The sequence below is a fragment of the Choloepus didactylus genome, chromosome 4 (assembly GCF_015220235.1).
Source record: "Choloepus didactylus isolate mChoDid1 chromosome 4, mChoDid1.pri, whole genome shotgun sequence".
NCBI lineage: Eukaryota > Metazoa > Chordata > Mammalia > Pilosa > Megalonychidae > Choloepus > Choloepus didactylus.
Window position 1 is genome coordinate 143292750 of NC_051310.1, and position 26426 is coordinate 143319175.

Consider the following 26426-nt stretch of genomic DNA (forward strand, 5'->3'; position numbering starts at 1 on the left):
GTGGGTTTATTAAGACCATAACATGGAAACCAAGACGGATTTATTCCAGGATTGCAAGGCTGAAAACCAATTACTTCAAATTTACCAATCAACAGAATAAAGGAGAGAGAAAAAAAGGACCATCTCAATTATTTCAGAAAAAGCATGAGATAAAGCTTAGTCATTTAGCTCTTAATTTGCTAAAGGGGTCAACAAAATAATTCACCATAATTAATGATGAACACTGAAAGCTTTCCCCCTGAGATCAGGACTGAAGTATGAATGCCTGTGATCCCTCCTTGAGCTATAAGTTCTAGCAAGTGAAACATAGACAAGAAATTGACATCCAAAGAATCCACAGATGAAGTACAGAGTTAATAACTTAATTTAGCAATATCTCTAGATACAAGGGTCAATACACAAAATATATTTACAATAACAAAAATTTAAAACCTAAGAATTTAACAAAAGATATGAAAACTTGAAATCTGAAATATATGCACAAATCTTTTTAAAAAAAAGATATGAAAGACCTCTTCACAGAAGATTACAAAACGTTACTGAGAAAAATTTAAGAATTAAATAAATGGAAATATATACCATTTAATTGACTGGAAGACTCCATATTGTCATTTTCTCCCAAATTGACTTATAAATGCAACATAACCTCAATCAAAATTATAGAAGAAATTTTGGGAAAACTAGATAAGCAGATTTGAAAACTTAGGTCAAGAACAAGGAAAATAAACAGAGGAGTAAACTACTAGATCAAGATTTATAAAGCTACAGTAGTTAAAATGGTGGTGTTGGTATAAAAAAAGAGAAACAGCCAAAGGAACAGAACAGAGATCAAGAATGGATCCACATATGAATGCTTTATCATATAGTTCATTTGATTTGTTTTCACTACAATCTAGAGTTTATACAAGTTTCTACCCTACCCTAACAAACTGCATGTTTTGAGTTCCTCAGGTCAAAACTTTGAATGAGAATCAGGTGGGCTTTAGGCATAGCCCTATGCCATTGAATACTGATGCATTTGATATCTAGCAAGAATATAGTGTTTAAAAACATTAAAAAAAAAATCACTTTGGCCTTTAATTTTGTACATAGATAAGGGATATGGTTTAAACTACAAGAGCTCACACAGAATAACAATTATGAATGTTTACTGAACAACAGCAACAACAACATAAACATTTGTTCACATCGCTAAGAGAATTAGGGTCAAGAATGGTCTGATAATTAGGTAACATCTGTGAGTGGCACAAAATAGAGTTATGTCCTATAATCAAGGTTTCATTTTTATTTTGGAACCATTAGAAGGCTGTACACTTGGTGCTTGATGGAAATGCATTCACTGAGTTAATTTAGGAGCCTAGTCTCAATTTCTGAGGTAGGCTATAAAAACAACTTCATGAATTTTGTCAATATATTTGCCACAGATATGTTTGCTGGACATTTTTCATCTCTCTCATGTGAGAAGTTTCTTATAGAGTAAGGCCAGGGAAACTTTTGCTACTCTAGAGTCTGGAATGCTTTTCTTCTCTTAGATAATAAGAATGTAACTAATACATTTCCCCTTTTCACCTGTCACCAAAATTTACAGTTCAACTATTAATACTTGTGCAGGACTTTATGGTCAATATGTTTGTTTTCTCTCTCTGGATGTGATTCACTTTAAATCACATTCTCCGGTGTTTTTTCTTTTCTGGTGGTGGTTGTAGTTTTGTTTGGTTATTTTGTCTAGTAAAAGGAAGATGGTCTTAATGCTCTTTTTAAACATATTCGATTTCTATATATCTCAATAACATGCTAAAAATCTGCATCTTCTCACCTGATTGGCTTGACTTTGCAAGTAGACTCTTCTGGCATTCAGATCTTCAAAAGGAGAAGGTCTTGTATTTGAGCTTCTATATGGCTCACTGGTAACAACTGTTTCTTGCTGGAAAGGGTGATCTTTCATTAAAGAACTGCAAGTATCTTCATCAGTTGCCTAATGGAAACACCCCCAAACTTGTTAGTGGCCAGCATATGAAAAAATAACTACAGATTTAAGATACTTCCACTCTTCCAAGTATTTAGCAGATTAACAAGTATGTACTAAGTAAGTTCTGTGCTGTGTGTTGCAGAGGATCAAAATAAGGAAGACAGTAGTCCGTAACTTTGTTGAATGAGTGCATGAATAAGATAGCCTGACTTTGTTGATTGCGTGGAACAGAAATATTTTTGAAGGATTCAAATCAGGGACAAGAGATTTAGGAGGGGAATATATTCCATCAATGACAGTCACTAAAGACATGTTTTTAAAACATCATAAACAATAATCTCTGTGAAATAAATGTTAAATAAGTGAAATTAAGCACACTCCCAAACAGAAAGTTCTAGATTTTTGTTTCATTTTATTTTTTTAAAGAAATGGGATAATAACTGAAAGGCTATGGGACATAAACTAAATGTTTAACAACATGTGAACAGTTAAGTAAATTTTAGTACAGTCATATGCTACAATTGCAAAGATCAAGGACTCTGAAGACAGACTGTGCAGATTCAAATTTAATGATTTATACTACTTAATTTCCAACTATACCACCACCAATACAAACAAAACCCTGTAAAAAATACAAACTGAAAATATAAAAAAGTTTTTAAGACTAATTACATTTAAAAAGAATGATTCTTGATGGTGCTTTTAAAAAGAATGTATTTGTGTATAACATGGACAGAACAAAGAAAAACCTAGGGAGAAACTGCCAAAATATGAATAACAGTTGTCTCTGAGTAGGGGATGAGTGATTGCTGATTGCTTCTTTATAATTTTCTAAATGTCCAGTACATAAAGATGCATTAATGTCAAAGTCAAGAAAAAATTTAAAAAACAAAAAATAAAAATATATGAATAAAGGTTATACCTTTTTTTGCTCTTTTATTAGATAATAAATAAACTCAAAATACACCAGGGTTTTGGGAACTTAACTGTAGGACAGTAGTGACTGCAGATCATAAGTATCATAAAATATTTTTTGCTTGCTAAATAAAACCTATCCATCAACCTAGGTTTCAGACATAGAGCCTTATTAAAAAATTACCACCTTTGCAAGTCAGTACATGACCAATTCATATCCCACCTGCCTACACCAAAATCACCTCAATAAATGTAAATCATGGCTCTTCAGAAATGATGCTAACTTTAAAAAAGGATAAGTCAGTCAAGTACTTCTCAATGGCTAAAGGACAGAATATAACTACTTTTCACTTCAGATCAAGCAGGGCTCATCCTTCCTCTGCCCAAAAGCATGAAATCTAAGACCTTTTCCTCTTACAACCTCAAGCCTGAGCTTCCTGGGTTTTTATCAATATAGTATATCTGAATAATAAAAGCTGCAAATGTTATAACTGGAGACCCTGGTTGGAAAAACAGTGTAAAAATGATCTTAAAACAGTATAAACTAAAATTAAAACAAAAAAACAAAACAAAAAAACAAAAATCTTAAATGGCTCATTAAAATAGTCAAAGAAAAACCAAATGAATAGCTCAATCATACTTTATTAAAGACTGGGTTACAAAAAATCCTACTTATGAGGATTTTTCCTCAAAAACCCTTTTGTTGAGTATCACCTATGTATGAAATCAGCATTGCACTACATACCAGGGATACAAACATGAGTAGGATATGATTTTAAAAACAAAAATTTTTTTTGAAAGACTTCAAAGACAGATATGAAATAGAAAGGTAAGCCTCTGCTGATTCATGATCACTGACAAAAACATTAAATTGTTCAAGTCAAAAAGTTGTTCAAAGACAAATAACCAGATGTCTCACCTAATTATTGGCACAAAATAGGTGCCCAAATATTTGTTGAATGAATTAATGGATATTCCAAATGGAAGGATTTCCAATCTGATATTTACTGCCTTCAAGATGTTTATGACCTAAATATAACAAAATCATTACTACTTCTGGGTTAAAACAATTAGATAATGGACTATTCTTTCAAATCATTTCAGTTGTCTTTGCAAATGATGACCAATAAAGTGGACCCAATACAATCAGTACCTTAAATCACAGTCAACTTGCATTCAAAATAATCTCAAAATGTTTCCTTGTGCCAATCCCATAAGGGGAATTATGCAATGTAACATGATGTATACTTTATTCTGAGTAAGTGGTTAATGTATTTAAAAATAAGAATGAACTCTGAAAACTTTGGCATATCATGAAACAAATGCTACTAATATAAATTTAACTTTGGCAGTTTTAATTGTGGAATTTGATTCTTTAAAAATTTTTCAAATAGGATGTGCAGAAAAATTTACCTCATAGATTTACCAGAACCTCAGTATTTCTCCCTTTTCTTATAATTATGGTTAATATATTACATAATCAGGAGCAGAAGATTTTTTTTAAACTAGTACAGACTATGACTACTTCTCTCTGAACATACTTTTAGCTATAAAAGGGGGACTGTAAGACCAAGATTTAATATAACCTTATATTAAAAGAAGGAACTCAGCCTAAACTAGATATCATCCAAGAAAGTTGGGAATGCGATGAAGAACAGGATTAAATGAGTGCTATTACAAATGATAGCTATCATTCTGATCATCTTAAGTTAAACTTCCATTTCTGCTCATGTATTAGCCTATTGTTAGCTATTTGGATAGCTTATTTTTTATTATCAAGTAATATTTTGCAGGTAAATGTATATATGAAACTAAATTTGCGTTTATAAATTTTTGTGCATCTCTATTTCCTTAATTTAGATTACTAGACACTGAATCACTGGATCAACAGATATGAGTGTTTTTACCCTGAAGGTTTTTAAATATATATCACCAAACTGCTTTCTAGAAAGAATGCACCAATCTGTCTATTGTATAGATAGAGAAAACACAGGGTAGTAATAGGGTAGTAATTTAAAAATGTTAACTTGCTTTAATTTATACTACCTGCTGATTACCGGTGAGATAAAACAAATATGTCCAAATACTTTTTAAGAATTTGTAATTCCCCTTCTGTGAATTTTTTTATACAAGTATGCTGCCTACTTTTTTTTTCTGGGGATGGGGATGTGGGGAGTGTGATAGAAATTTTCCTAATAATTTATATGCATTGTTAATTTATTAAGGATATTAATTTCTTCTACACCTTTATGGTTAGAGTTACAAATTCCATTTCAAACCAAACTACTTACTTGTAAGTCATGTTCGCCTCCTTCAGCTTCATTTTTTGATGCTGTGCATCCTAAGAAAACAGGTAAAAGTTAATTAAACACAGAACTGTCATCTTAGATTTTAGTATTAATGACTAATTGATTATGGCATAACACTTTAGAAGATGTATCAGAGATCATTCTGATCTGCCTGAGAATAAAGTGGTTGTTTCTCTCTTCTATAGGCTAATTCCCAGTATACTTACTAAAGAGATGTTTTCTCTGAAAACGTACTATCTCTAGCAAGCCCTGTCCCACATTTCTCCCCAGTACTCAAAACTGTTAGGCTGTATGCCTCACACTTCCCATTGTTCAGGTGATGTACACATAAGATTTATTCAATAATTCTAAATGCTCTGATCCAGGATACAGTATTTAACACATAGAATCAGATTTTAATTGTTTTTAGTCCAGAAAGAAAACAAATGAGTCTTAATTGACTATCCACAACCAGTGGCCAATTTTTGCTATTGAGTTTTGGGCATCTATGTCTCTCTATAGGTGTTCATGGTTTACAAGAGGAGGGATTTGTTGTAGCAAAGGTATTCTGAATTTACGCTCCCCCTCCTGAGAAACAGCTAGCAAGGAGTAGGCATGAGATAAGGAGAATTCTGCCCTTTAGAAAGGAATCATAGTTTATTCTTATTGACATGGAAGGCTAAGTAAAAGAAATTTAATGGGAATATTGAAAGTCTACATAGCACTTGCTAATAATGCTAACCAGTTATGATAAGATTGTTTTCAACCCTGGCTGAAGATTAAAATCAATTACAGAACTTTTAGAAAATAATATACTGATGCTAGAGCATCACTCTGAACCAAAAAATGTCAGAATCTCTGTGGGGTAAGGTCCAGGGAATGTTTATTTTTTACTTTTATTTTTTATTTTTAAGTTTACCTTGTGATTCTAACCTGCAGCCAACTTTCTGAAACACTACTGGAAAACCATACTCACCTTTTTTTTTTAAGTGCAAATTACCATAATTCAATGAGGACAGCAATTCCTCATTTCATCTGAACTCTGAAGAGCTTTTAAAAAAAGCAAGGGATGCCTCAGCTCCTCTCCCTAAGTGTCAAATTCAATTGGTCTGGGTGGGAAATAGGCACGCTAGTTTTCAAACACTATCCAAATGATTCTAATGTGCAATCAATCAAGCTTGAAATCCCTGCTCTAGGGAGAATTTGTGGGTTCTTGTGATAAAGATAAAATGATTGCCACAATTTGATGGTATTTTTTTCTGAACCAGAACCCAAGATTGCTTATTCACCCAATTCTAATCTTTTTAAGTACCTAAATAATTTAGCCAGAATTTCATGCACTACCAAAACAGACTTGTACTAAGCATCACTTCCATGATCTTGCCTATGGTTTCTCTCATTTCTTCAAATTTCATATCAAAATGCCATCTTCAAAATATACAAATCACAATGCAAACACATTCTGACTCAGTTACTTTATACAGAAGGTTATTTACATTAATAGAGATAATTTCCTTTTCAATTAGAAAAACAAATCAAGTCTCAGTTTTTTTTGGGGGGGTGGGGAGAAGTGTGTTAAAGTGATTTCTTTTTGTTTAATAATAAAATAAACAGAGACCAGCCTTGCATGGAAATATTTTCTTCCTCTATTCAAACCTGCATGTTTTAAGAGTTAATAATCTTAATAGATTGGCAAGATATACAAAGGGATAGATAAAATGGGGTTGTGGCCTCTGCCAATCCTCGAGAATAAAGTAGGTAAAGACATAAGAACGGTTTTGTCATAGAATCCTAGAGTCTACATATATCTGAATTATTAGAGCTTCTAATCTTTATCATTACCAAAATGAGGATGTGACCTGATATAATGCACATAAAAGCAGAATATCTCACTGGGATTTTAACAGCTCTACCTTAGTGCTCCTCTTTTTTTCCCCCCTTCTCTTTTTCAATACCACATACCAAAAAGGCTGACTCACTCCTTCAAGCTCTTATTTTAAAACATTTTCATTACCTGAAAGCTGCTGTTCATGGTTTCTTCAAGATAATACATGCAACTAGTACAGACTGTGAAGTGACAAATATAAAACAGGCTAAGGAGCCTACAATTTTATCTTCACCTATCGTGAGGTTTCAAGGCCTGGTCACAAATTACAAAAGCTGACTTGCCAGAACTGCTTTAGGTCAACTTTTAGAAAATGACTTCTACTATATACAACTGATAAGCAAATTAAGAAAACAGTCAAAAAACTTACCCTGACAAATATCCTCTATAGCTCTTCGAATGCCTCTATCAAAAGCTCTAGCATCAGCAGGACTTTGAAAGGTAAGCCCGAACTTTTTATCATCGATCTTCCAGTGATGAAATGTTGGAGTGACCTTATTGTAAATAAGGTCCTTTTTAAGCATACATTCCAAAACCACCTGTCAAAAGTCAAATGCCAAAAATTACTCCACATCTATCAAATGCATGTAATACAGCTCTTAGATACAAACTGAAGTGAGAAAGGAGCTATTATTTGTTACTATCAGAGACCCCCTCCCCTCCATATCCACAAAAAGTTCTTGCTACTTATGACTTTACAAGATCACATTATAGAAATTAAGATGAGATTTTAAAAAATCACGCAGGTTGTATTACCTATGTTTATTAAGTTCCCGTTTTTAAAAAACTACACAAATAAACACATTCTCATTGCTTACAAGATTTCTAGCAGAACATACCAGGAATTACTTCTGGGAAAAGGGTACAGGGATGGTGATGGTGGAAATCTAACTTTTTAGTCACTTTCCTAAACTACTTAAAAGATCTGTTACTATTTTGTTTGAGGACTTAATAGTCATAGCAGTAGATCAAATGTACGCTTTCCCACTTTCTCAGTACATGAATTTAAGTGGGTTAAGCCTTCATTTCCCCATCTCTAAAATAGGAATAGCAGTATTAAATACAGTTAGTGGAATGACTCAGTAAACATTCACATAAAGAACGTCACATAATGTGCAGGACAATGTACTCTGTTTCCTTTAAAAAAATCTTTTATTTTGAAATAATTTCAAATTTACAGAAAAGTTGTAAGAGTAAATAGAAAATACCTTTTGTCTGCCCTTTTATTTTTCTCACGTATTTTTTACATTCTCTGTATGCATGTGTGTACAAACATTTTATTTCATTCAAACCATTTGAAAGAAGGTTTCAGATATTTTGCCTCATGTCCCTTCTCAACCGGCAATAATTCCTCAGTGTCCACCCCCCTTTTTTTGCTTTTCATGATATTCACAATATACTTTTAATAAATGCTAGTTGTCATTATTACTAAACAAAACAAACTACACACCTTATTTTAGGAATACCAGGAACAAAACAATTTTTAAAAAGCCAAATAAAACCCAGATCCTATTATCATATGTCACTCCTTCTTAGTACCATCTCAAATCATTTTGCTTACTTGTTTCCTATTTATTTTTTATGCCCCTGCCAGAATGTAAAGGCCAAGAGCAGGTCTTGTTTTCTGCTAGATTTCTGAATCCAGAACAGCACCTGACATAATAAGTGTTGGGAAGTATTTGGTGAATGAATGAATCTCTCTCCATTACCTCCACTCTATCTGCTTGCATTTCTCTTCCCTGCACCTGCTCATAATCTCATCTGATAATTTCACTACTCTAATGGTGTAGCACTGCTCTTTTGAAATATATAAATCTTATCAGATCATTTGCTTGCTTCAATGAGGTCAGGGTATTCCTAAAGCTTTCAAGACAAAACCAAAATTTTAACATGACCTATAAGGCCCTACATAACCAAGTCTTTGTTTAACTTAAGTTCCATCGTCATCTTCCATCATGCTCTTCCCAGCTCTCCATGATCAAGTTACACTGACCTTTAATATTCCTCAGTGCCCTTGCACTTACTGATCCTTGTATGGGAACAATTTTCTTCACCTTTACCTTATTAATTAAATCTTGAGGGAGCCTTACTTGACTCCCAGACTATATAAGGTTCCTCATATTCATATTTATAATTTGAAAATTTGAGTGATTATTTAATTAATGCCTATTTCCCCCACTGTAAGCAGCATGTGAGCAGGGACTGTGCCACATTTAGCCAGCCCCTAAGCCACAGCAGCAGACAATTATTAGGTACTCAACAAATATTTTTCCTCAGACAAAATGCACACATGTACAAGTTTTTTGTATAACTTCTCAGGCTTTATACACTACCCTAGAAGTCACCCATGCTTGGGGATCATGGATTAGGAATCCCTGATTTATTTTTTAGGAATAATTTAGGTTTAATACAAGCACTGGAATGCTGGAGTTTGCAAAAGAGAAAGATGTTAAATTTTCAGGAATGCTGCATGCCAGATGTTAAAAACAGCCATTATTAAAATTATGTTGCCTTAAAATTAAATAAATCATATATTAAGGATAAATGTAATAAATAATCAATTATTTATTATTAAATAATTATTCATTATTATTTATTGAATATATTTTTGAATATATTGAATAATTAGAAAAACTATTAAGAAACATGAATTTTGGAAAATTTAACAAAGGGACTAATTCAGTAATATTTCCTAATTATTATCATTATTTCCTAATTATTTGATCGCATTTTAAAATTTTCTTTGTTCTTGAGGTTATTTATGTCTATTATATCTGTTGTGGTAAAAATACTTTATAATGGTGTGCTATCAAATTATTTCTTTCGACTCCTTATACAGTGATAGAATGTTGATTGAAATCAATCATGGTGGGAGTACTTATACCATGAAAACATGCAAATACTACAATCATGGCATTTTTTTGAAGAGCTGAGTATTAAACATTTATTAGCACACCACTGAATATAATGATTCTTCATAATAAATCTTACTAATTCTGTAAAAGATAACCGAGAAAGTGACTAAGATTTCGTCTTGCCTGCTTAGGCGCAATGGAGTGAAATTGCCTCAAGAGTTTTGCTTACCATACTTTGATGCTTCCACATTTTGAGAGAGAAAAGAAATAATACGTATCCAGGCTTTAATGTGTTAGCACTCTGCTAAGACACTTTACACAGATTTTCTTATTTGTCACAACAATCATCTTGCAATAGTAAGAATTATTAAGTTCATGACTAAAGTTCTAGAATTTGAAAAGAAGTAAAAATTGGTGTTATGGATCACTGTACTCATAAACAGCAGGAAAATTAATATGTATGTAGAAAACAATGCTAAATGGGAATTGTTAAAAAAGGGGAGTATATAAAAAACTCAGTTTGGTCCAATACTTTTTGTTACATGAAAATATCACTGAGTTAGTTCATTTTTTAACACATTAATATTACTGAACTAGTCCCTTTGTTAAATTTTCCAAAATTCATGTTTCTTAATGGTTTTTCTCAGATTAATAAATTTCAACATGATCTATACACTAATCTCCACCATTTTGTTTTCAAATGACACCAGTATTTTTAGAAGTTCTCAAAACCCAGAGAAAAAGTGAGTTTCAAAAATGAGCTTTAAAGTATACTGAGGAAATGAGAAAGATAGTAAACTAGCTCTTTGACTCACACAAATACCTGTGAAAGAAGTGTTCCATTCTAAAAGTTACATAAATATTGAGAGCATATGCACCACACCAACTAGTACAAAAACAACTTGCCCAAAAATTATGATCTAGATGTCAATTTTGTTATTTACCTTATAAAATGATATTAGGAAATTTAAAACTTTTACCATTGCTATTATATATTTAACATAGTATAAAACTAAACATATTATAGGAAAAGGCTACCATAGTAGTAGTTATTCTGGATTTAGGTATAAGGCAGTGGGATAGCAAAATGACAGAAACCTATTGGGACAATCGTCCACCATCTTTGTAGGTATATTTTTTTCTGTGCCTCCAAGATTTTTAGGATGTGCCTCCTAGAACATTCTATATCATTTAGCTTTCACATAATTCTCACAGTCTCCATATATAAAGTAAAATGATTTTCCACCAAAATCAAACAAAAATTGAAAAACAGTTTTGCTTCTGACCTTAAGTAGCATTAAAAAAATAAGAAATGTACTCTCATCACATTAATGAGAAGGTACAGTACACCTTGATTGATAGGGATATCACCTGTCTACCTCAATTTAAAAAAAGAAATCAGTGATATTGCAAAGTTGAAAAAAAAATGTTAGCAGAAGAATGTCTCGAAAAGACTTTTTCCTTTCATGTGACCAAAACTAACTGCATTCCTGAAAACTAAAATAATTTTAAGGCACTGGAAGGATTCTTACATACTAGTAAATTCTGCTGCATCCCCTCCCCCTTTCGAGGGTCCTCCTCAATTATATCGGAACAATAAGCTCTGACTTTAGCTCACTGCAATTTACACTATATGAATTCTGTATCTTAAGATAACAGTGGCATTAGAAGTAAGAGGCATATAAAAAGCAAAGTTCAATGTTTACCATATTCATGATTAGCACAATTAGCAAACAAACTATAGAAAATGGCTTTACATTTTCATCAAGAGACTGCAACCAACAAATTTGACATTAGCAGGTGAATTATTTACTCTGCAGGAAACACCAGGTTTAGGAATAAATTATTTCTGGCCAATGAGTTATAACTATTAATTACCATTCTAGTAAACTAAATGGTGCTCATAACCTTGAAGTGGTTATTTCACTCTCTCAGAATGTATGACTTTCTCTTAGAGATTCCTTTTAAGAGAAGATCCAATACAAAAAGAAATGAGTAATTCACGTTCTGTTAAGACTATCCTAAGCCAATTGCCAGAAGCTATGAAAAACATAATCTTAAAAATATTCAGTCTACAGTTGTTAAAACCTGAAATACATCCTTAACTACATCCTATTTAATAGACAAATAAACTTCTTTCTAGGGTTAAGTAATTCCAGAAGTATGTGAATGTTATCAGGCTTCTGTAATAATCCTGGAGGACATTTATAAATGACAGTGTAAAAACAAAGTTAAAAGTAGATTAATGGCCCTACCAACTCTATCTAAAAGAAAGCAGTTTATATTAAATTAATAAACAAAAAATATCAAGAGTTGAAAAAGCTATTGTTAAGTAAATATTAAATGTTAAGACTAACCCAACAAAATTACACGGAATAGGTAGCCAAAGTTATATGACATCAATAAACCTTAAATGATCCATTAAGAATGTGGCTGATTAACAAAGGAGAACAAATTAAAGTTAGTTTGTAGTAGCAGTACCAGAATGTTTTGGAGTTTTGATGGTCTACAAGTATACCGGGATTAGAAAAGAGCATCACTGATTATTCACTAAAAAATAAATGCATAGTGGAAAAATTTATAACTAGGAAAAAAGTACAAACATTCATACTGACTGCCGCAAGACAAACATTTCAGATTTATACATATCAACAGACCCAACAAGATGTGAGTTGAACATAATTGTTGCAAATAAGCTGGCTGAAGCCAGCTCTGGGAAGGTGAAAGTAATGAAGGAGGGTACATATAATTATAAAGGGATACTTGGTAGAACAGCTTTACATTCCAAAACAGATCGTAACAGATCTATGTTGGTTAAGACAGACAAATCTAAACTCTTTTATAGCAAAATAAACATTTTGGAACTACTAATATTTTAATTAATAAGATCTTAAAAGTTTTCAATTCATTGGTAATAAAAATAACAATATTTTCATCTATCTTCTATTAAGGTAAAATAAGTGTTAATGATGAAAATTAGAATACAACAGGAAAACTGAAACCTAAGAAAAATGAAACCAGTTAGCATAAATATATTTATTAAAATCTGATAAAGGGAAAGAACAAAGATGGTTAATTAGAATGGATATTTACATGTGAGTGAAAAGTGTCCAAAATAAAATGTTTACTCTATGAAAAACAGAAGGAACAGGAACATGATAATACACTTCCTAAGGATGAAGAATAATGTTAATACTTTATAAGAGGAATGTGATGCTGTAATTAATTAAGCTTGTGGGTTTTGCAGTCAAGACTGGTGGGTCCCATCCAGTCTCCACCACTTATTATCCAGTCTATTTTTGAAAGTTAAATGAAGTAATACAGGTAAAGTACTCACAATAGCACCTGGCACAATAATTGGTATTGATGGTAATGCTGGTCATGCCAGGTGATACTACTGGCCTATAATAGGTTAGTTGTGAGCGGCTAGAAGGTCATTATTCAGAAGAAGAAACCTTTTATTTGTAGGGGGGATGAGTAGGGAGAGGTTTTTAATGGTTCCTCAGAACCCCCCAAGAGCATATGTGAGTAGATTCTGAAGAGCTTAAGTGAATGGATTCTAAAGGCAGTGAAAATATTTCAATCTCCAACTTTCCCAGATTTTTCTTCTTATGAAAGAAATTTTGCCAAGTTAAGAATATACAGAGGAAAATAAAAGGGAAATTGTGGTCACTAAATGACTAAAACTTCTGAAGATACATCCCAAGATATTTTGAGAAATATAGAGCAAAACACCCATCACAGAATTACTGTACTGTGTGCCAGAAACATTTAAAATAGAACAAGCCAAAAATGGGCAAAAGTGTATTTTTGTTTCACTAATAACAACTAATAATTTGGGAGAGGAGAGTAAAATTAAATATGTACTTTTAAACTACCACGTACTTTGTTATACTTGCTACCTTACAAGTAGATAATTACATGTTTACACATAGTATTATCTAAGTAGCAGTACAGTTAGAAACTACACTTAAAGGTTTTACACTTGTAACTTTCTGAAATAGTTTTGAAATCAATGAAAAATCATTTTCTTTTGACATAAAATCCCCAAATTCAAATTAAATTACTTGGTAACCAACATCAGTTACTGGTGTCTTTAATAGTTGTCTCATGTTTGAAGTTTACTTTTCTAGATGATATAGATTAGTATCCTTTACAAGGGGTAGTATGACATTCTATGAAATACAAAATTATACCATTATACACATATTGGTACTAAGTCTCTATTAATAAAATTTGTGTTTAACATGGTTTTGTGATGAGTAGGATTTAAGAAACAGACAAAAAAGTAGTAGAAGCAACAAATGGCAGTCATCTTCACAAAACAGCCGTTCAGCTACCACAAAAGAAAGAAAAGAAAGGGAGGAAGTAGAGAAAGGAGAGAAGAGAAGGAAGGAAATGGTATCAAGTTTTAGCAATTATGGCACATTATTTTTGCATGACTAAGTAATTCATATAAAGAATGGCAAATTACAAAAGGCATCAAATATCTGATAGTCAACTGACCCCCAAACATACATAAAAGTATAAGGATCTTATACTGAAGAAAAAATAATGCTGTTAAGGGCAGCTGACAAAATTGGAATATGGACTGTAGACTGAAATACTGTATCTATGTTAAATTACTGGAATTTGGTAATTGTGTAAGAGAATATTCTTGTTCTTAGGAAAAATACACTGAAATATTAAGAGGTAAAAGGCAGGATGTATGCAACTTCCCTCAAATAGTTCAGGAGAAATAAACGTGTGTGTGTTTACTGGGGGAGGGAGGAGAGAATGATAAAACCAATGTGTCAAAATATTAAAAATTTATGAATCTGTGTGGTATACAAAATGGAGTTCTTGGTACTATTCTTGCCAAAAGCTTATACTTAGAAAAGACTGATGAACAAACAAGAAAAAGCAAAACTATAAATGATGTTAGGAATGAAAAGGAGAACAAAACTGAAGGCATGGCAAAGATTTAAAAAGTAACAAAGAATACAATGAAAAGGTGTACGACCCCAAATATGAAAACCTAAATTAAAGGGCCAATTTCCTAGAAAAACTACATAAGACTTACCAAAACTGACTCAAAAAGAAAACAGAAAACCATTAGAGACCTATAACCATTAAAAACAACTGAACTGGTAGACAGTGAGTGTGAAAGGCGATGAGGTAATGGGAGGCAAAATATACCGGGATTCTACTAGGGAAATAGGAAAAGCACTAGAGGTCACAGAGAAGGAAGGCCAATATTTGTAGAGAATTTCGAGGGGTTTATATGCAAAATTTAGAGTCTTATTCTACAAAAAGCGGAAGGAATTATCACAATTGAATCCTAATTAGGACACTGCTCTAATCACTGGTGTCCACATTAAACAAGAAAAAAATTGGGGGGCAATATTCCTGTTTCTTTATTCAGCTTTTTTTCCTAGTCCCCACAGGCTGTTAGATTTCTGAATTGCCAGAATAAAACCATAATAAATCTAACTAATTCTCTTCTCTCAACTGGGTCGGTATAATTAGGAGAGGGGCCCATAAAATTCAGATGGACTCAGTCTCAGTGATCTAAGGATTTAACAATGAACTTGCATGAAATGATTCATAGAGCAATCCCTAGATAACATAAAAACAATTAAGAAACACAAGAATAAGCAAAAACATAATGTACAGCTGGAAATGTTCAGAAGTGGACAAAAAAAGGATATGAAGATTTTAATAATTAAGTAAGTATGGTTAAACTTTATGAAGTCAAAACTTTGTACTACTGTGAACTGAAAAGACTTATCAAAGGTCTGTGGACATTAAAGATGAGGAAAGTTATTTCTTATTCTTTCTGGTGTAAGGAAAGTAGTAAAAAATAGATTGGGGTGATAACTATATGATGGTACTGTGAACCGCTGATTGTACACCATAGATGACTGTATGGTATGTGAATATATCTCAGTAAAACTGAATTTAATTGAAAAAAGGTAAATCAACAATGGGGGGAGGAGGAGAATGGAATGTTTTGGATGTTTTTTATTTTAATTTTTATTTTCTTTTGGAGTAATGAAAATGTTTAAAGATTGTGGTGATGAATGCACAACTATATGATGATACTGTGAACTGATTGTACACTTTGAAGGACTGTATGTTCTGCGAATATATCTCAATAAAATTGCATTTAAAAAAAAAAGGAAAGGTCTCAAGTCAATAATCAAAGTCCCTACGTCAAGAAAGTATAGAATAAACTCAAAGCAAACAGAAGAGAAAAAATAATAAAGATGATAACAGTAATCAATAAAACTGAAAATAGGACAACATTAAAAACTGATAAATCTCTTAAGAAGACTGACAAAAGTAAAAAGAGCAAAGACACACACCACCAATATGAGGAATGAACCAGGGTATGTATCATGAGAGATCCTGTAGTCTTTAAAAGACTAATTACAAGACATTAAGAACAATTTTATGCTCATAAATTAGGAAATTTAGAAGAAATGGACCAATTCCTTGAATCCACAAATTAACAAAACTCAATCAAGATGAAAGTGATAACCTGAATAGTCCTATGACCATTAAAGAAATTGAAGTTCTGATTTAAAAATTCCCAAAAAGAAATCTCTAGGTTGAGACTGTTTCACTGGAAAATTTTACCAAACATTTAAAGCAGAATTAAAGAAAACTACAGACCAATACCTCTCATGAACTTAAATACAAATACCTTCAACAAAATATTAGCAAATCAAACCTAATAATGTATTTTAAAAAATTATATACCATGACCAAGTGAGATTTATTCCACATACACAAGGTTGGTTCAATAATCGAAAATCAGTCAATGAAAGCTAACGTATCAATAGGATAAGAAGAAAAAGAATGTGATCACATCAACTTACATAGCAAAACCATTTCACAAAACTCAACACCTATTCTTAAGAAAACTTGGCAAGCTGAGAATAGAAGGAATACCTCAACCTGATAAAGTGTGTCTACCGAAAACCCTATAGGTGACATTATACTAAAGGGTGAAAGACTGAATGTATTTCCACTAAGAACCAGAAAAAAATGGTTTGTTCTTACCATTTTTATTCAACAGAGTACTAGAAGTTCTAGCCACTGCAATGAGTCAAGAAAAAGAAATGAAAAGGCATTTAGAGTGGAAAGAAGAACTAAAACTGTCCCTATTTGCAGATTACATTACTGGGTACATAAAATCTTAAGGAATCTACCAAACAAACAAACAAACAAAAAACTGGGTACAACGAGGTCACAGGATAGAATATCAACACACAAAAATCAATCTTGTTTCCATATACATTTCTATATACAAAGATTAACATGTGATAATCCAAAATTAAAAATACAACACCATTTTCAATTGCTCCAAAGAAAATGAATACTTAGGTGTATTTAGCAAAACATACATATGATCTGTACACTGAAAATCACAAATATGATCTGTACACTGAAAATCACAAAATACTGATGAAAGAATTCAATGAAGATCAGATCTAAATAAATGGAGAGACATACCGTGTTCATGGTTTCAAAGAGTCAACACAGTAAAGATGCCAAACACATTCAATGCAATTCCTATCAAACCCCCAGTTTTTTGTAAACTTATACAAAATATTCTAAAATTTATATGGAAAGTCACAGACCCTGGAATAGCTACAACAATCTTAACAAAGAAGAAGGAAATGGGAGCAATTTCCTAATATACCTAATATTAAGAGTTACTGTATAGCTACAGTAGAATATATGGGTATTGGTGGAGGGTTAGACAAATAGGACAAAGGAACAAAATAGAAAAACCAAAAATAGACCACACAAATATGTCCAACTGATTTCTGACTAAGGAACAAAAGCAATTTAATGGAGGAAGGACAGTATTTTCAACAAATGGTAATGAAACAACTGGACATCCATAGCTGAAAAATATGAACACTGCCCTAAGTATCACACCTTATACAAAACAACTCAAATAGACCATAGACTTCAATGTAAAGCTATGAAACTTCTAGAAAAAAAATAGCAGATCTTTAGAATCGAGGGCTAGGCACATAGCTCTTGGACTTGACACCAAAAGCACAATCCATGAAAGGAAAAATTCATAAACAGTATCCTATCAAAATTAAAAACCCTGCCTGCATGGTTATGACGATGAAAAGATAAGCTATGGACTGGGAGAAATAAAACCATAAAACCCAGCAACTGCACTCAGTCATTTATCCAAAAGAAATGAAAACTTATATTTACAAAAATACCTGTACATGAAGGTTCATAGCAGCTTTACTTGTAATAGCCCTAAATTGGAAGAGACTAGATGCCCTTTAATGGCATAATGGTTAAACAAACAGCAGTACATACATATCATGGAACACTACCCAACAATAAAAAGGAACAAACTATCAACACGCTTAACAACTTGGCTAAATCTCAAGGAATTATGCTAAATGTGAAAAACCAATCCTAAAAGGTTATATATGCTCATGATTCCACTTATATAACATTTTTGAAATGACAAAAATAGAAATGGAGAACAGATTAGTGGTTGGCAGGCTAGGAGGGAGGTGGGTATGCTATAAAAGAACAACAGGAAAGACAGACTCTTTTTGTGATGGAATTGTTCTGTATCTTGTCTGTGGTGGTAGATACATGTGATAAAACTGAATAGATCTAAACAGAGACACAAATGAGTACAAGTAAAACTGGGAGCATCGAATACCATGGATTCTACCAATGTGATTTCCTGGTTCTTATATTGTACTATAGTTAGGCAAGATGTTACCACTGGGGAAACTGGAGATTCTGTTTGTGATGGAATTGTTCTGTATCTTGTCTGTGGTGGTAGATACAAGTGATAAAACTGAAGAGATCTAAACAGGGACACAAATGAGTACAAGTAAAACCGGGAGCATCGAATACCATGGATTCTATCAATGTGATTTCCTGGTTCTTATATTGTACTATAGTTATGCAAGATGTTACCACTGGGGAAACGGGGTAAAAGGTACACAGGATCTCTCTCTGTATTATTTCTAATGACTACAATTAATAATCTACAAATTATCTCAAATAAAAATTTTAATTCAAAAAAGTCTGTGTAACATCTGCAAAAACAGACTGCATACAAATTTCATATGGGGGGAAGCATAAAGGATATAAGGACACTTCTTTATCATAATAAAAAAAAATCTCAAAATAAGACCCAACATCACACTTAACTGTGCAACACTAGAAATGTACTAAACTCACAAAGAAGATAACCTATAATTACCAATGCTACTTAATATCATTCAGGAAGTTCTAGCCAATGCCATAAAATAAAAAGAAAATAAGTTATATGAATGTGCTTAAAAGGATATCAGAAATAATTTATGAGAGAAATCCTATTTATGACAGTCACCAAAGTTTTTACGTACCTAGGAAAAAACTTAAATGAATGTATCTTTATGAAAAAATAATAAATTGCTCCGAGTTCTAAAAGAATGAGCAAAAATAATGCAAAAAAAGTTAAAGATTGAAGGGAAACTAGTACTAGAAGATATTAAAATTATATAAAGCTACAATAATTTTAAAAGTGTAATATTCATCTAAGTATCAGCAGACAATTCAATAGAATTGAACAGGAAGTCCAGAATACAGAAGACATTCAAACAACTGTTGATTAAATAAAAGACTAATAACAACCAACAAATCAACTGAAAGCATGGTACATTCAGATTATAAATTAGATTCTAATAGAACAAAAACAGTGAGGAAGCAATTACAAGGTTAATGTCATGTAAGTATTTTGAGGTGAACTCTAACTTAGCCAATTAAAAGTTCAATGGCAGATGAGGTGAAAGAGAAAGGATATGAAATATATCATGAAAAATATTGCAATCACATATAAGAGAAAGATGAAGCCAAGATAATTGTGATAAGCTTGACAGACCAGATCAATCAGCAGAAATCAACAAGAATGGAATGATGTTAGTTTACAAAAATTAAATAGTAAAGAAATGTAGTAAAGTCAGTAAAGAAAGTGCTGAAAAAATGCAGAAGTGTAAGCTGAAGTTTCTGAAAAGAGGAAATAAAGGCAAGAATTATGGGTCATATTCTAATTTTCAGGAACCAGCTATCACATGGCCCTAAAAGAGAGAGAACAGAAATGCTAACACACAGTTTTTTTCCCCCTCTTGAAGGGGGAAATGTAATGCTAAAGAATTAAGTGTTATAAAACAACTGCTGGGAGAAAGTCACAAAATTCATGGTTATAAGAAAGTAATTAACATAGCACAATTTATTATCTTTTCAATGGATTGACCCCCAAATGTGGTAATTTTGGATTGGATGAACATTATTATTAGCATTTCTCCCAATTCCATTCCTTCACAGCAAAACTGGTTGCCTCAAGGTGATTTCTGTAACCCAATTTTTGTATTTTTCCAATTGTGATGTACCTGTGACAATAAAAGGAAATCCTGTTTCCTGTATTACTGTTTCTTCAGTACTAGTAAGCTGTTGATCGACATTTTCTACCCATATAAACTTTTAATATGCCATCTTTACAGCTTTTTATTTGGTTCATGTATCGGGGAGAGGGGGGGACATTCATAGTCACAAAGCATGGGGCATCCGATGAACCACAAGTTACTAAGTAAGGCAACATCATGGAAGTGAATGCTTTTGGGAACAAGGCAGATGAAATTAAAGACAAAGGGGCAAGGGGCGGATTACAAAATGTTTCTGTACCAAGAATAAGGAGATGGAACTGTCTCTACCGAGTTGCTGAGATCTACTAACGGACTAATAAACCAAAGCTCTAAAAAGTTCACTGGGTAAGCAATATAAACTAGAGGGCACTAGTCAAAACTGGAGGCATGTAAAATAATTAGGAAGCTTATTTGCAGGAATATAGGCAAGATATAATGGGGAGAAGTAGAGACAAAAAGGAGGAAGTAAAAGAAAGAATAATGATCTGTTTGAATAAATGGAGGAATTACTGATAACTCCTAGCTTATGACTGTTGTTTGTGCACACTGTGATACTATTCACCAAATCTGAAAAAAGTTCAAGATCTTAGTGTAGTATAAACTTAACCAAAGTGGGGTGGGACAAGATGGCGGAGTGGTGAGTGTGGGTTTTAGTTACTCCTCTGGGGCAGCTGGTAGATAGCCAGGAACTGGGTGGAACAGACAGTGCAGAGGAATCTGAGTTTGGACACACATCATACAACACTCACAAGCGCACGGAGCAGCTGAGATCAGCGAAATCTGTAAGTTCTCGCGGCCAGGGGGCCCACGCCCCTCCCTGCCAGGCACAGTCCCAAGGGAGGAAGGGCCGTCGGTGCTGGGAACCACAAGGGAGAACTGCAGTTGCCGAACTGATTAACAAAATCAGACTGCTGAACAAAAACTCCAAACATAGATAAACTGAGACCAGACATCAGAGAATCTGGGAGCAGTCAGCCCAGCGGAGAGGAGATACGGCTATCAAAAACAGCAAAAAAAAATAAAAAATAAAAAATAAATAAAAAATACATACATACATACATACAAACAGAGACTTCTGGAGTTGGGGGTGAACGTAATAGAGAAGGGCTCGGCTCAAACAGAAATAGGCACATATGCAAAGCCAGGGGGCCAGGGCTCTTTTCTAAAAAGCTGGTTTTTCTAGTTGTTCCTCAATCACCTCCAACTCCTTATCTTTTTGCATTTCTATAGCCCATCAGAACTGCAAAGATTGAATTAAAGGGCTTTTCTTTAAATAGCCTATACTGGGCACTTCTTTTTCTTCTTCCTTTTATATTTTTCTCATTTTTAAAAATACAACTATTCTAAGTAGCCCACTACAGAAAGCCTCAAAGACTTTCAATTTAGGCCCAGGCAAGAACAGAGCTAAGATAGCTGAGAGAGACAAAGCAATAAGTCTAGTGGGGGAGAAAATTCGCTAAAGACCGTAACTTCCCCAAGAAAGGGGGGGCATGGCCCAGCTCAAGTGACAGCCCTCCTTTGGGGAACTCAGACCCAAGGGGCTGGAATTCAGAAACCACCTTCAGTCAGCCATGCTCCCGACAGCGTCAGGGTCACCAGGAGAACTAAAGGCACCACACCTCCTCACACTGGTGGGGAAACTGCAGCTTGGGAAACACCACCTGCTGGAAAGCACAAGAAGAGCACAGAGTCTAAAGGCCTCACAGGACAGTCTCATTCTCAAGGAAACTCCACACCCTCCTCCTGAGACCTGGGCCTCTCTGGACTGGGAAAATCTGACTGGGGTTGACCATATCTGAGGTGACCCTCACACAAAAAGGCTACATAGATGCAGGGCAAGAAGCAGAAAAACAAGGTGAAAAACTCTGATCAACTAAATACAACCTAAGCTAGAGGCCTAGAATAAGCTGACCTGAACACCAAATGTTAGAGAACAAAGCCAACCAATAAGAAAACCCTAGGTAAAAGAGTGAAAACAAGCTCCAGAATAAACTAATTAAGAAAGTCAGATGCCTAGACAGCTCAAGACAACGAGCCACACAAGGAAACATGAAAATATGGACCAGCCAAAGGAACAAACTAATAGTTCAACTGAGATAACGAAGTTGAGGCAACTAATGCTTAATCAATTCCATGAACTGAAGGAAGAACTAATTAAAGATGTTCAAACAAATCTCCTAAATCAATTCAAAAACCAAGTCAATGAACTGAGGGAAGATATAGCAAAAGAGATGAAAAATATAAGGAAGACACTGGATGACCATAAAGAAGAATTCATAAACTTGAAAAAAACAAATGGCAGAAATTATGGGAATGAAGGGAATAATGGAGGAGATGAAAAAGACAATGGAAGGATACAACAGTAGATTTAACAGGCAGAAGAAAGGATCAGTGAATTGGAAGACCAGACATTTGAATTCATACACACAAAAGAACAGATGGTGAAAAGAATGGAAAAATAGAAGCAGGGTCTTAAGCAGCTGAGTGACAACATGAAGCACACGAACATACATGTCATGGGTGTCCCAGAGGGAGAAGAGATGGGAAAGGGGGCAGAAAGAATAACAGAAGAAATAATCACTGAAAATTTCTCAACTCTTGTGAAAGACAGAAAATTACAGATTCAAGAAGTACAGAATACCCCAAACAGAATAGATCCCAGTAGACTTACTCCAAACACTTACTGATCAGATTGTCCAATGTCAAAGACAGAGAATTCTGAAAGCAGCAAGAGAGAAGCAATCCATCACATACAAGGGAAGCTTGATAAAAGTATGTACAGATTTCTCTGCAGAAAACATGGAGGTGAGAAGTCAGGGGTATGATATATTTAAGATACTGAAAGAAAAGAACTGCCAACCAAGAATTCTATATCCAGCAAAACTGTCTGTTCTAGTTTGCTAATGCTGCGGAATGCAAAACACCAGAGATGGATTGACTTTTATAAAAGGGGGGTTTATTTGGCTACACAGTTACAGTCTTAGGCCATAAAGTGTCCAACGTAACACATCAGTAATCGGGTACCTTCACTGGAGGATGGCCAATGGCGTCCGGAAAACTTCTGTTAGCTGGGAAGGCACGTGGCTGATGTCTGCTCCAAAGTTCTGGTTGCAAAATGGCTTTCTCCCAGGACATTCCTCTCTAGCAAGCTTGCTCCTCTTCAAAACGTCACTCACAGCTGCACTGCACTGAGTTCCTTCTCTTTGAGTCAGTTCATTTATATGGCTCCACTGATCAAGGCCCACCCTGAATGGGTGGGGCTATGCCTCCATGGGAATATCTCATCAGAGTCATCACCCACAGCTGGGTGGGGCACATTCCAAGCAAATCTAATCAGCACCAAAATGTCTGCCCCACAAGACTACATCAAAGATAATGGAGTTTGGGGGACACAATACATTCAAACTGGCACACTGTCCTTCAAAAATGAAGGAGAGATTAAAATATTTTCAGACAGATAGACTACAAGAAATACTAAAGGGAGTGCTACAGGCTGACAGGAAAAGACAGGAGAGAGAGGCTTGAAGAAGAACGTAGAAATTAAGATCATCAGGAAGGGTAAAAAGAGAGAGAGGGAAAAAATAAGACATGACATATAAAATCCAAAAGACAAAATGGTAGAAGTACTGCCCTTACGGAAATAACAATGTTAATGGAGTAAACTCCCCAGTAAAAAGACACAGAGTAGCAGAAGGGATTAAAAAATAGGACCCATCTATATGCTGTCTACAAGAAACACACTTTAGACCCAAGGACAAAAATAGGCTGAAAGTGAAAGGTTGGAAAAAGGTATTTCATGCAAACGGCAACCAGAAAAATGCAGGAGTAGCTATATTAAATAAGACTAATTAGACTTCAAAAGTAAAACAATTAAAAGAGACAAAGAGGGACACTATATATTATTAAAAGGGTCAATTCATTAAGAAAACATAACAATCATAAATATTTATGCACCAAGCCCGAGTGCCACAAAATTCATAAGGCAAACTCTGAGAACACTGAAAGGAGAAGTAGATAACTCTACAAAAAGTTGGAGACTTCAATACACTGCTCCCTTCAGTGGACAGAACATCTAGACAAGAGGATCAATAAGGAAACGGAGATGTTGAATTGCACGATAAATGAACTAGAGTTGACAGAATTTATAGAACACTACACCCCACAACAGAAGGATACACATTTTTCTCAAGTGCTCATGAAACACTCTCTAGGAGAGACCACATGTTGGGTCACAAAGCAAGTCTCAACAAATTTAAAAATACTGATATTACAAAAAACACTTTCTTGGATCATAATGGAATGAAGTTGGAAATAACAGGCATAAGATTGTAAAATTCAAATATATGGAGAATAAACAACATATTCTTAAAAACCAGTGGGTAAAGGAAGAAATTACAAGAAAAATTCGTAAAGACCTCAAGGCAAATGTCAATGAAAATACAACATATCAAAACTTACGGGATGTAGCAAAGGCGGTGCTGAGAGGGAAACTTATTGCCTTAAATGCCTATATTAAAACAGGAGAGCAAAAATTGAGGAATTAACTGCCCTCCTGGAGGAACCAGAGAAAGAACAGCAAATTAACCCCCATCTTACAGAAGGAAAGAAATATCAAAGATTAGAGCAGAAAGAAATGAAACCAAGAACAGGAAAACAATAGAGAATCCACAAAACCAGAAGTTGGTTCTTCGAGAAAACCAACAAAATTGATGGACCCGTAGCTAGGCTAACAAAAAAAAAAAAAAAAAAAAAAAAAAAAAAAAAAAAAAAGAGGATGTAAATAAAACCTAAGTACAGACCCTGCAAAAATATAGCAGATAATGAGAAGATACCATGAACAACTATATGCTAATAAACTAGACAACTTACATGAAATAGACAACTTCCAAGAAAAGCATGAACAACCAACATTGACCAGAGGAGAAATATGACCTCAACAAATCAATCACAAGTAAAGAGATTGAGTCGGTCAACAAAAAGCTCCCAAAAAAGGAAAGCCCAGGACCAGATGGCTTCACATGTGAATTCTACCAAGCATTCAAAAAAGAATTAATACCAATCCTGCTCAAACTCTTCAAAAAAACTGAAGAGGCAGGAAACCTACCCAACTCATTCTATGAAGCCAACATCACCCTAATACCAAAATCAGTCAAAGATACTACAAAAAAAAAAAGAAAATTATAGACCAATCTCTTTGAAGAATACACCACAAAATTCAACATCCTTTCTTGATGAAAACACTTCAAAGGATAGGAATAGAAGGGAATTTTCTCAATATGACAAAGGCAACATATGAAAAACCCACAGCTAACATCGTACTCAATGGGGAGAGACTGAAAGCTTTTCCTTTAAGTTGAGGAACAAGACAGGGATGCCCACTGTCACCATTGTTATTCAACATTGTGCTGGAAGTTCTAGCTAGAGCAACTAGGAAAGTAAAAGAAATAAAAGGCATCCAAATTGGAGAGGAAGAAGTAAAACTTTCACTGTTTGCAGATGAAAAGATTTATATGTAGAAAATCCAGAAAAATCTACAGCAAAGCTATTAGAACTAATCAATGAATACAGCAAAGTGGCAGGCTACAAGATCAACAAACAAAAATCTGTAGTGTTCTTCTACACAAGTAATATGCAACAAGAGGAAGAAATAAAAAAAATTGCCATTTACGATAGCAACCAAAAGAATCAAGTATTTAGAAATAAACAAAGACCAGAGAAAACCTATACAAAGAAAACTACAAGAAACTGCTAAAAGAAATTGAACAGGACCTAAAAAAATGGAAGAACATACTGCGTTCACGGATTGGAAGAGTAAATATAATTAAGATGCCAATTCTACCTAAACTGATTTATAGATTCAATACAATACCAATTAAAATCCCCAAAACTTACTTTGCAGAAATAAAAAAAACTAATAACCAAATTTATGTGGAAGGACAGGTTGCCCCAAATAGCCAAAAATATCTCGAGAAAGAGGAAAGAAGTGGGAGGTCTCACACTACCTGACTTTGAAGCATATTACAAAGCTACAGTGCTTAAAACAGCATGGTGCTGGCATAAGGATAG

At 33.8% G+C, this 26426-nt stretch overlaps 1 protein-coding gene across 2 annotated transcripts in view; it reads right to left on the reverse strand.

The window, feature by feature from the left end:
* The window catches only part of SPRED1 (sprouty related EVH1 domain containing 1), a 129715-nt gene that overhangs the window by 25782 nt on the left and 77507 nt on the right, over positions 1 to 26426 (reverse strand). For both annotated transcript variants that reach the window (XM_037834343.1, XM_037834342.1), the window contains 3 exons: positions 7428 to 7596; positions 5176 to 5225; positions 1817 to 1975 (listed from right to left, as the gene is read on the reverse strand). In XM_037834343.1, coding sequence (XP_037690271.1) covers positions 1817 to 1975; positions 5176 to 5225; positions 7428 to 7596 — 378 coding nt within the window. The remainder of the gene's footprint in view (positions 1 to 1816; positions 1976 to 5175; positions 5226 to 7427; positions 7597 to 26426) is intronic.